Source organism: Typopeltis vanoorti, chromosome 25 (assembly GCF_054136105.1).
Source record: "Typopeltis vanoorti isolate ZY-2024b chromosome 25, IOZ_Tvanoo_1.0, whole genome shotgun sequence".
In the NCBI taxonomy this organism is placed as follows: Eukaryota; Metazoa; Arthropoda; class Arachnida; order Uropygi; family Thelyphonidae; genus Typopeltis; species Typopeltis vanoorti.
The window spans coordinates 39,056,656-39,069,538 of NC_143573.1; the positions used below are offsets into that span (position 1 = coordinate 39,056,656).

Sequence of the window (12,883 nt, forward strand, 5' to 3'; positions counted from 1 at the left end):
GAATTAGACAAGAGTCGGATTTATGATTTAAATTAGACTCCTCACATATAGGGTGATGCATCAAATTAATCTAACCGTCTCTGACAGCATCAAGCATTAAAAAATGCTTGCTGCTGTCCGAGGAGATTAGGTTAGTTGATGATTTTCTTCATTCACTATTCTCAGAAAAGTAATGTTTCTACTATATCATAGGTATTTTAGTGGAAGCTGTTCTTTCGAACGGGCTGATACCATTCCTCCACTTTCCCTCAAATAGGAGTAGTTACTGGTCATAATCCTCGCACAGTTTCCTTAAGGATTACAACTTTCAGTTGTTCAAAACCATATCAACAGGTTCCGTCCTTCCTCTTGACCACAGATACAGCAAAGAAATGATGTGGGACTAGTGTGTGTATGGGACTGATAAAATAAATAAATAAAAATCATTTACACAACTGAAACGATATATCGTCACATATCATATCGCCAACCAGCTGGACGATAGCTATAATACCAGCAAATAGTTTGTGGGTAATACATGTCAGTTTCTTTAAAATAAATTAACTAGATAAGAAACATCTACTCAGAATAGTAAAATATTGTGCATTCATTCAAAGAATGTCACTTGTGAAGAAAATTTGAAATTGAAGGATAATTTTTTCTAAGAATTTCGATATCGGCTTGCTTAACCGATGTCATTTAACATCCGAACAATAACAAAAAATAAAACTCGGTTAAAGGAATTACATACGTTTCGAAAATGTCTGGATATCAAATAAATTATTTTCCATTGACAATCGTTGCTCAATACAGTTAATCAATAATATGCAGAAATATAATTTATTTGTATTGATGGTTAAGAATAAATTCAAAATAAACCTTTTGATTCGTTCATAAATAAATTCTACTTGATGTCGAAACTCATTTCGACTAACAAAAAATCCTGCTTCAAAAGCAACAGAATATCGAATTTACATAAATTTACATAAAAAGAGCTTCTTAAGATGTGGTACTCGTAAAAGTGGAGGCTTTCCACCTAAAAACCTTTTTTTCAATTCTGAAGTTGATAAACAGGATGCTGAAATTGTCAATCGCTAACAGATGACGTTTATTATATCACAAACCTTTGATACTGATTTAGGCTGGCAATCATGCTAATTAGCTTCATGTCGTTGCACACTTCTACGTTCGTCTATTCAATACATTAAATCTTTCTCTCTCTTTCTAACATTCTTCCTAATCGGTTACGCTCCTCTTAGAATTCGTTATTTTCTTTTTAAATTTAGATAATTTTAACTGTAATTAATTGTTACACAGAATTTTATTTGCAGATCGAATGAGACAAATGATAATGATTTCATGATTTAAGTATATTGTAATAGAACTATTACAATATACTCTCAGTATATTGTGTAAAATATACAGAGCTCTCTATGAATGAATCTAAGTTCAGAGCGCCATCGATGAAGAATAGCTACTCATAATAAACAATGGCATTTCGAAGATAAGAGTGCTTGCTACCTACTTAATAAACGTGTGTATGCATGGATGGATAAAAAACGAGGAATCTTCGCTTCCTCTTCTTTCTAGGAAGAGTTTCCTCGCTAAGTAGAACCAAACAATTGTAATCTGTGGCTGTTCAAAAACCAGAAATTAAGTAGAGGTTAATATAAAAATTCCCCGTCGTATGTAAGCACACAAAGAAAGAAAAAATACGCTTTATTCAAAATTTCAAAAACCCATAAATTAAAACGGACAAGAACATTCGATAAAGGCGCGGAAGCAAACACATCCCACAATTTCGAAGAAAGAACTTCATCAGCAGTGGCAGCAAGTTGTTACGATCGTTCTCATTTCCCTTTCTTGACCAGTCGCATTTTAAGGCTGTTCTATCTGTTGCTTCATATCCTCCCGATTCCGCGCAATTAAAGTTGTCCTGACGAATGGTGTATTCTCCCCACGCGCATCACTCTAGCGCTGCAGTCGGAAAGACACGCTATTAGGCCACACCGATATTTGTTGCCATCACAGAAGAGCCAGGCCGTCTGCTCGTCACTTCGTGTAGTTGCCACCCGGTCCACGAGCTCACTACGTGGTTAGGCCAACGTGCGGCCTCGCGGGCTACTTGAAAATGGTGAATGTGCTGCTTTATGCCGGAGTAAGGTGAGTACTCTCCATAGGTTTGATATGCAACTCGATTGTTGTTGAAAAAAAAAAAAAAAAAGCCAGAAAATGTAAAATTTATGGAAAGGAATTAAGTGTTCTCAGATGTGAAAAATACTTTACTTATATATTTCACTAATTATCAGATATGGAGTTTGTGTGCGGTATTATGTACGAGTTTTTAGTTGGGGCAATAATATTCATCCAAATAAGAAAATGATGATAAACCGTTTTCTTATGCACTCATTCAATTTATTACACACATATAGAGAGAGAGGCTATGAAGGAGGGAAATATGGAAGCAGAAAGTAACGGCGTTCCAACAGGCAGAAATATAATTAAACAACTGTTTGCTGTTGAGAAAGTCATACTGAGAATGCCAAAAGGAAAGAGAGAAGCGCACACACAGGCGTCACCAAGCACGCATTCTTCTAATTACACTATTAGATGCACGTTAAGCGAATGCAAGAATCTTCAGCTGCATGCAAATTCTTCATTAACATTTTATTCGTGGGGTCTCTTTCCTATGATAACATAATATAATCTCTCTCAAAACGCATTTAATTTGAAAGTGGGAAAATATATATCGTACATAGTTCTCATATGGATGTAGCGGAGTTTTTTCTCCTAGAAACTCAAGACTTTATCCTGGAAAGCTCACACTTTAGCCTAATAGCAAAACATCCTAACACAAACATATTTCCCAGTTCTTCATAGTTGAACATCTCTCAAATGTTCAAGCTAAGATATGATCTTTATTCATTAAGCTTACTGTATACTTTCCCATGATCAGTGAATGAATCCCTATTCTGTGTCTCCCTAGCTAAACTTTTACTGAGGTATACATAACTGGGAGGAAATCTTATTAGTCGTCTAATCATTATATAGTTAATCAAATCAGTAGAGCCTACGAGCTTATGGCTAAGCAAATGACTTAGTCAAAAGTTCAAATTTTATATAGTCACAATTTTATATACAGCCCATTGAACATTAGCTTACATGTAATTAGAGGAAATCGCTCTCTGTTTCGAATATCAGAGATTAAATTCAGTTGCCTACAGTAATGTTTTATCAAGTTATGCAGATCTGACTCCGAGAGCAAGGATCTGCGTCAAGTGTGGGGGGTTGAAGTATTGATGTTCATTTTCAGAAGCTCTCTGACTTGTACTCATGAATATCATTTAAATTAAACTCATTTAACTTAAAACCTCCGTTTGCCAGAGAACATACAAGCGGAATCAGATGCTGTTTTACGAAACAAAGTTAGAGAAAATTGTCGTTCTAAAATTTGAACTGCTTTCACTTTGTTTACACTGGGAAAAATTTAAAAGTTTTAGACACTAATAAAATAAAGATAGACTTTATATTTTTACTTAGTTTTACCAGCAAATGTCAATTTAGTGTTGTGAATAATTTCAAAACTGTGTACAAATCTCTACTAGTAAATTAAAAACACTACGATTTCAGAAATTGAGCTGAAAACCAAGTCCAAATATCAATTTTTAAATGCTTTAAATGACAAACGTAATTACTAGTGCATATTATTTTAAATACTCAGTGCATCAAATTTTGATGCATTAATCTTGTTTATATATATCTTAATATTAAGTTCTAAATTGTATTTACCTTATTATGTGAAATTAATTTAATGAAAAGAAAACCGGCGAAGTTAAAATGCTTCTAAGATAGGAGCAAAGTAACAGCATTAACTTTGGAAATTAGCGTCCTTCAGTTTTTGATCGAAACTATGTTTTCGATCAAAATGAAAGTTTCAAAATAATTCTGTATATGTTAAAAATACACTTTTACTGAACAAACTAATGCTTATGAAGATTTCTAACCTGCTTGTCATTTCTTCTAATAGTATGTCACTGATAATGTTTAAAATGAAGATTTTTTTTTGCTTGTTTGAGTGCCATGAGTTCGTGCTTTTATATTATCATCATTCACTAAAATGCAGTTCTAAAGCTCAAGACTAATATTTGAAGCAAAATAATGAAACAATGGTTAAAAAACAGAACAGTTATAGAGAATGCATCGGAATTGTATTAGTGCAGATTTCGCTGATGGCTGCAAAGCAAAGAGACTTAAATCAAACTGCTTTTAATATTTGCTTCATGTCTTTGATCTACAGCCAGTAATGTGTATATAATGATAGTAACTACAGACAGAAGAAAGAAGAAAACAAATAGAAGCATATTTACTTTCTTTCCAAGTAGTTATACTGCAGAAATGAGCAGTGGAATGTATGTGGTCCTACGAACCCTTCAGTGTGGCGAGTGAACAAAATAAATAAAATGCATTAAATGTGAAATGGTTTCTATCCCTCCAAATAAAAAATATTCATCTCATCTTCCTTTATCCCTCTTTAACCTTGCGGTGTCGAGGGTTTATTAATCATCAGACCTCAAAAACGTTCACAGGATAAGGTGGTCGGCCCTACGCCCCGGTGTATCCTATGTCCGTAGTGTTGAGTTCTCAAGGCCGATTTGCCTGTTTTGCGGGATGAAAAACCCCAGGATAAACTGGGGGGAAAAACCCTGCTGTCCACGCCCAAGAGCGGCTAACTTGGGTATGGCTGAGGAAAATCCTTAAACTCCTCATGTCTCCGACGAGAATCGAGCCCAGGACACTCCTTCCCCAGGCATATTGTTGCGAAGCGCAAAGCTAACACTAGGCTAACATCACGGACATAAAAAATATTATTCTGAAAAAAAAAAAAAAGTAAAAATGCAGTTTTTACTTCTAAAAAATTTAAATTTGCATTATGTACACACCTTAAAAGTTAGTGGGAAATACTGCACTGTACTACAGTTCTTAGTACTATAAATATGACAACATGCGTAGCAGCCAGTTTTTGATAAAAGTCGAAGATTTTTGTCAAAGTTTAATTAGACACCAATAAGTTAATATTTTTTTTAAATTTAAATAAATTATATTTAATATTTTTCCTTAATGAAGTTATTAAACCGGAGTATACTCTCGCTGTATAATTCAACTCTTCCAACCTGATTTTTAAACATCTTTCAGAATATATGTCGTTGATTTTTTTTTTTTTTTGAATAATACGAGGAACTCTTCGTTCCTGCCTAGTGGGATATCATTCTATCCAGATTGTGTATCACTAAAAGATGCCTTCCACATTGTTATAATCTACACCATGAAAGTTTTTACTTACCAGCTGATGTAATAACTGTCATGTTTCATTACTTGACTAATGTTATGACTTGCTATTCCTAATGAAGCACTGACTGCGGAGATCTAAATCAAAAAGGTTACTTGCTTTTAGCTCTCTCTCTCTCTCTTGAAAGCATTAACATGAAATGAACGAACACTTCACATTATGTATTGCAATAAGTTACGTATTTGAGATATGTCTCTTGTGAAAATACAACAATTGATAAAATTAAATAGATTGTCCATAATTATAATTACTACAATTATAAAAAAAGATGCGTTTCGTATTTGTATTCTTGTATAGGGATGCTATTTAATATCACAACTGAATCTGAAGGCCGTTCTTTCGGCAATATGTTTGTCTAATTCTGTTACTAAAATGGTCTGATGGAAACTAAAAGTTGAGTTAACTTGATAATTTCAGTAGATCCTAAATGTCCAAACTTTCATTAAACTCCATTCAGCCAAGTTTTAACAATTAATTGATCTAACTGAAAAAAAAACGGAAAAAATACACAATCAATGCAACATATTTTAGTATATATCCTAAATACCAGATTTAATTAACTACAATTCGGCCTGAGAAGCATTGCTACTTGAATCATTTCTAAACGTTTGCTGGGACAAGATTTTACCAGGAACAAAATAAAAATAAACAAAATAATTCAGGTCGTTTTGACCTGAATGAAATGAAAACTGAGAAGGCTCAAGAAATTTTGTTAAGGATTACAAATTCCTATAAAAATTCGAATAAAACCCAGGAAAAACATGCGTAGGTAAGGGAGGGTGGACCAACCGACAGACAAAAGATCTAATAGGCAAACGAATTCTGCGAAACAGACCTAAAAACGATGACGCACATGAAAGCAATCGTATTTCTAAGGAGAGACAACTCTTACTTCCGATTCAGTATTTATGATGCCTGGTTAAATAGAATTAAGTATGAACTTCTCGTGCAATGCGAGCATTTTTTTCAACCCTGAGCACTTCAAATTCCAGAAAGAAAATAAACATTAACATGAATACTAAATATGAAGGGACATTCATAAAATTTCCATTTGGGATTCCTCGTTTAAATTCTATATTCGTGATATAAGAAATTCCTTTTCATAAACGCGACAGTAATAATCATAAAATGAGCATTTTATCATCATTGCATGTCCGAGTTTGCGGTAGCGTGTAGTGTCAAATACACGCACACCAAAAGCGATGCATAACTCAAGCTGACAGCAAGAATTAAACATGACAGAATATCTGTCCCTTCTGTAAAGCTGGTTTTGACTTTCTTTTCCAATAAACAGCAAGTATTTACGAAACAAGTTCTAGTGACACATCTGACAAATGTAATACGTAGTTCACGTGGATATGCAATTGCATGTAATCAGTGCCGGTAGAAATTACAAGAGTGTAGCACGTGGACTATTTCGTTCGCCTGCCACATTATTAATAATAATCCCCATGAAGGTCTTTACTTACCAACTGATGATATTTATGTAACAACTGCCATGTCTACTTAGCTAAGGTATACACTTAACTGAGAAACATGAAACATATATCCCGTCCCTTAATCCTAACCTAGATGGCGATTCGATGGCACTGGGATTGGTAGGAATTAAAAGTTAAGGCAACCAAGGACGCGACAGTATATTATACCTGGTAAACGTTTGTGTGTGATAAAATTCTGAGTTTATGAGAGGATAATCCCTGTCACCTTCGAGTGAGATTTGCTGAATCATTAAGCAGCTCATGTCCGGTCTTATAGGGAAGAGGTAGGGATTTTTTTCCCCCAGAAACTCGGGTGTTTCATCCCGAATAAACAGACAAATCAGTCATACGAACACATGCAATTTACAGACATAATACATGGGTTTCAGAACCTTAGTTGCTTCGGCCGTAAATCCAAAACAACAACAAACACTTACAAAATTTCTTCACTTTAGACAGCATTCAAACGACAGTGATCTAGCTACATCTTGTACTTGAAGAAATAGCACAAAACCTGTGCCAGTTTCAGCATGACTGTGCAGAAACCAACGATGGAAAACCTAATCGATCAAATTTATTCGATGGTAAGCAAAAGCTTCTTGGTAAGATATTGTGAACAATTTAGCTTAAGAGTTGGACGCAGAATACATGAGTACCACATTTTGCAAAGAGCATTCTCTTTATTTCATAGTATAACCAGAGTTACGTTAAAGTAACATGTTTATGTACTCAGAAATGGAGAGGAGTATTATCACTAGAAGGGAAAGTTCAGTCAGGCATCCTATTGCCATCCTTCCGTTTTCTTCACTTATTCATTTTCTATCATTTCTATTCATTGCGTACTGAAGATTGAAATTAGCACGAGGACTGTATTATTAATTATCCCTAAATATTTAATTTGGTGAATTTATTAAAGTCGTTCTAATGAAAATAAATAATTATTATCGGGAAACATATTTTCTGAATAACTGTGGTTAAGACATCTGATGTCTAATAGAATATCCATCTTCTTATTCTTCACGGGGAAATAAAAATGTCCGGTTTATTGAAAATAATTTTAACTTCAACACGATGTGAAATATGAATAAATTTGAATATGAATAAATTAAAATGAATAAATTTTAAATTGTTCTCCAATTATTCCCAGACGATGAGACAACATCTATAGGATAAATGAACAATAGTTGTTGGTTATTTGTCAGAAACCTAATTACAAAAAAAAATTGGTATTTGTTTCGGCAATGAATCGTAGAAATTTCCTAATTTAAACAATGATATCACAGTATAATATAACACATTTTGATGGAATGTAAAACAGAACAGAATGAAAATTGATTTTGGTCATGACGTGCATGACAATACGGATAAACATTGAGAATGGAAATGCTTAGTGTTCCTTATGCTTAAATACTGCCAATCACGAGTGATCAGTAGAATATAAATATAATGTGATTTAACAGATTTTATACAAACACACAGTATGTATATATATATATATATATATATGGTTTCCGCCCACAAATCCATAAACTGTGTCTAGAGACCAAACATCGAACTTTCTTTAAATCACTTTAGCACTCCAATAAGCAGGACAGCTGTCACCGGACGATGAAATCCATTTCTTACCTAAAGACAATCAAAAGCATTCATCCCCCCCCCCTGTATGGCCTGTGGTTTGAGAGTGGTAAGCTAACCACTTGGACAACCAGACCAGAAACTTATGTGTAAAGTTACTGATCTCTCACATAGTCAATTAGCGTTTATACATAATTGAGCTGGAATGGCCATTTATGAACATATTTTACGCTTTATTGAACCCCAATTTTTAAGAAGAAAATCTGCCAATGAACTATCTGGAAAAGTTCTCCTTCAAAGAGAAACATGGCTGAGGAAGACCAAGTGGTTTTTATGTTAATAAAAAAATTCGTTATCGAATTAGTTCTATACATTAGATGTAAAGACATTTCCACAATACGTATAAATAATATTCATTATCGTCATGCAATTAAATGTACGAAATATTATATTTCATTTGTAATGAAAAATGTTAAATCTTCCTAGTCAAAATGTGAGTGAAAAGATTTAAAAAAAACGACAATCAGTTTGTAGACTAATATTCTTAACTTTCAACTCAGAAAAGGATTCTGCTTTCGATTATTTTTTAGAGCTCAAAAATTTAATATTAAAATAATGGAAACCTTAACAAACTTAATATGATTCAATTATTTGTAATCTAGATTTATTTTATTTAGTGGAATGAGAAGATATGAAACATATCCTTATAGTAATGGAAATATTTTATTATTGTAACATTTGCTCTTTTCTTACACAGTCTTCAAAGTTTGAAATTCACTCTCTCCTGAGGCCAATCGCAAACCCTTCAAGCTCTTTCGCTACTCCACTGAAAAGGAGGCGGGGGGCAATATTGGTTAATAGTACTTTTAAATTTTTCATGAGTACAAAAAAAAATGTACGATCATTTCAGGTGATATCATTAGATAAATTTCAGGAGAGAAATTTACCATCTTCCACCTAAAGGCAGCGGGTTCGAAGAAGTGTCTTTCTTGGTTGGATCGTAGCATGCGAACTCTTCGGCCAAACAGGCAGGCAAATACCGTGCAGTCCAAAAATACCACATGTACCGATAAAAAGTTAAATACCTATACTCCCTATAAGTAGATTCACTCTAATTGGATAGCTGAGCAATGGAACGAACGTTTGCGGAATGATGAGCAGTGTTACAAATTCTTTAGGTGTAATAAAATTTTGAGACTGCTGAAGAACATTAAATGCAGTGCTTTGTCACAACAATGAAATTTGGAGGAGGATGATCTTATAAGATAGATCACTTTGCCTGATGATAGACCACAGATGCCAACTAGCAGATGTTTCGACTGCTACATTTTGGACACTTTCTTCCTAACCACACTATTTGGCATTCATGGAAAGCTATACACAAAGCGAAGGTCGTACCCAACGGTTTTTTGAAGATAAAAATGTTAATTTCTCTAGAAACTCCCCCCCCCCCCCAAAAAAAAAAACAGAATAGGACGTCAATGCAATGAGACTGAAGTAAGATCACAACCAACAATTTCTAACGAGTAGCAGAACAAAACACAAGCTCTTTGCTGTAATAACATGCTGTAGTGTCGTAGTAAAAGAGCTGAGAGTGATATTAAGCTTAAAAGGAAGTTTGGTTTGGTTGTAATTCCCACCGAAGAGACTACGAATATGAAGCCAGTATATCTGTTATCTGAGCGTGCTTTCCGATTGGTACACCTGTTTTAAGGAGTGAAACTATCATCACTTCTGCGTTATTCCCTAACTCACATACACCTGAGAAAGCCATTATAAATGTTTCTTGTATTCTATATGTAATTCGAATTAGGGTCTTTCCATCGAAGTTATATCTCACGTCATCTTAGCGACTGCACTACGTGGCGCATAAACGATTTTTGGAGAGCATTTTTTTTTTTTTTTTTTGTTGGTGCTACTGATATCTGAATTCTTTTGAGACTATAGTGTATATTAACTAATACTTCTTTATTTATTTTTAATTTGTTTCGGATCCCTAGCATAACAAAGAAAATCACTGCAGACTAAAATGCTCTCTTTATTCTAAAAATTGAATATTAGACAATCTGAAAATTTTTTGAAATTGACAGTGTTTACCGAAAGAAAAAAGATCTCCCTTGTTTCTAATCTGCAAATACAGCGAAAAATAAGGCCATTGCGTTTAATAGTTGTTACTGTAAATACGAGCACATATTAGAAAATGCTTCTGGGAGTGCGTGTCATAAATGTAAAGATTATTTGCCGCTTGTGCATGTGTAAACTACGCATACCGCCCCTAAGGTGAATATTTTAAAGTTGGTACTCATAAATCACCTTTTTATCGGCGAACATAGTAGAGAATAAAATAATTGACTAAAATATTTTTCATATATATTTAAATTAAGTTTTTATGTTTTTGAGGATTAAAGGATAGCGCATGCAACGGTTTTATAGTTCTAGTGTGTACGTTTTTCCTCCGATGGAGTCAACAATCATGTACATTATATGTGCACAGATTTAGTTTAAGAGACGTGCACAGTTATTTTCAATCATCATTTGGATACAAGAAAACTCCAGTATTATTTAAATGCTCGAGATCTGAAGTTGTTTTTAGGAGCTCGTTAAAATATTCTAGGATAAAATTTAATCAGAATATTAGACACATGCTCTATTTGACTTTCTACAAATTTTCAATTCCGACGTTTTATTATAACGACATATGGCCAGCTATTTTTCCATACGATTATCTCAAAATCGGTATGATTAATAAAAAAGTGGGCAGTCTTTGCAATGTTACCGGTATTAAGAATCTATGTTAATAATAAAGGAACAGTAGTTCTGACCTTCTTAGTATGGTATATTTAATTTCATGGAATAACTTATATGCATCAATAACTTACATGCATATAAGTTATTGAAAACATAAGAGATCCTACTAAATTGATTCACTACATTATGATACAGTGAATCATAAACATGATTTAGTAGTAATTATTGATCGTTTTCATGACATTTAATGTTTGGACAATTCGTTTAATATTTAGCAACAATTTTAAAATTAGTAGATTGGAAATATTTCTCCCTGTTGAATATTTTGCCCTAGTAATACCTTTATCATTTAGAAGAAACAAATACAAGATTTGTGCTTATTTGAAGAAATCAAATATAAGATTTGTATTTGCACTGTGTTTTATAATACTGTTTTTTTTATTTTTAAAATCAATCTTTTGGTCGCTCAGCTTTAATAAATACGAATTTGTATTTGAGGAAATAACGTAGTGCATTAGTTGATCAATGCAGACTTGCCAAAAACACATTCTTACTGACTGCATGCAGTCTATTTTATTTATCTTTGTTCTATTTATCTGATTATTTTTATGAACCGAATAAATATAATGCAACATTTATTCCTGGGCTCACATTTTCCCTATCGTTCTGCACTTGTAAAGTCGACAAATCAGATAAAATGCATACTTGGTAATAATAACTTAATAGCACATCTGAAAGGTGAAACCTAAATGGATTAGTGAAAGGTGTAACAGCGTCTACAAGCATTTGTGGACGAGATGGGGGAGGGGAATATAAATGCTAACTAATCTGTGTTTGAAATCCTGGTATTATTTCTACTTTGTGATATTTGTCTGTAACATGTCCAAATCTTGTTTTGTAGCACAGATTAATTTCTATTCCGCTGAATAAATGGAATCATTAATTTTCAACACAATTCAAGGTGGACTGAATGTATGGAGCTTTCTCAATTGAAGATTCTCAGTTGACAGCAGCTAATCAGGACGTACATTACAGAGGTGAATTAATGGATTTCGAGAAAAGAGACGCAATCTGAGAAGCAAACAAAACCGTTCACGTCTATCTCTCTCAACAATATTTGCTACTGAAGGTGAAAATCTCATTACGTGATTAATCGAATTTCATTGTGCAAGCTATTTTATTTAGATGGTATATAGGCTGGATATGAGCTAATTCTAGGAGTAACTGACCTTTATTATTTTACTGCATGGTGAGCTTTAAAGTATGAACTGAGATAATTGCTATTTGGAATATCTATCATAGGAATTTACAGCGAAAAAAAAATTTCGACTTCACAATATACCTTACATTCAAAAGACCGTTTTAGCATTACGTTGTGTAAGCTACATGCATAGGCTTCACAATATGAGAAACCGTTAACAATAATGACTCATTTCTATCATATTAAGGCTTCTGACTAGTTACATAAAGTGATTATCATATTCTAATATCATTATTTGCAAACTATCCTTATAAGAGGCATATTAGTATCGGAGACTTAGAGTAATTTTGTGAAAGCTAAAGAAATTTATCCTCGTTATGTTTTTCTTTTAAACCTCGCTGTACATTATTTGAATGTTATTAGCATATCTAAATATTTTAGCACAGGTTACATGTAACTTAGTTTCAGCGTAGCGAGTTATTATGAACAATTAAACTAGTAACCAATCCACAGGTTTCGTCCCAAAACTTTGATTACTTCTGAGCTTTCCTGTGA

General features: G+C 33.5%; 1 protein-coding gene across 1 annotated transcript in view; it reads left to right on the top strand.

Moving 5' to 3' along the window:
* Window positions 1–2,080: 2,080 nt before the first annotated feature.
* The window catches only part of LOC150092675 (uncharacterized), a 131,814-nt gene continuing 121,011 nt past the window's right edge, over window positions 2,081–12,883 (top strand). The window contains exon 1 of the mRNA XM_090414256.1: window positions 2,081–2,142. Coding sequence (XP_090270382.1) covers window positions 2,111–2,142 — 32 coding nt within the window. The 5' untranslated portion in view covers window positions 2,081–2,110. The remainder of the gene's footprint in view (window positions 2,143–12,883) is intronic.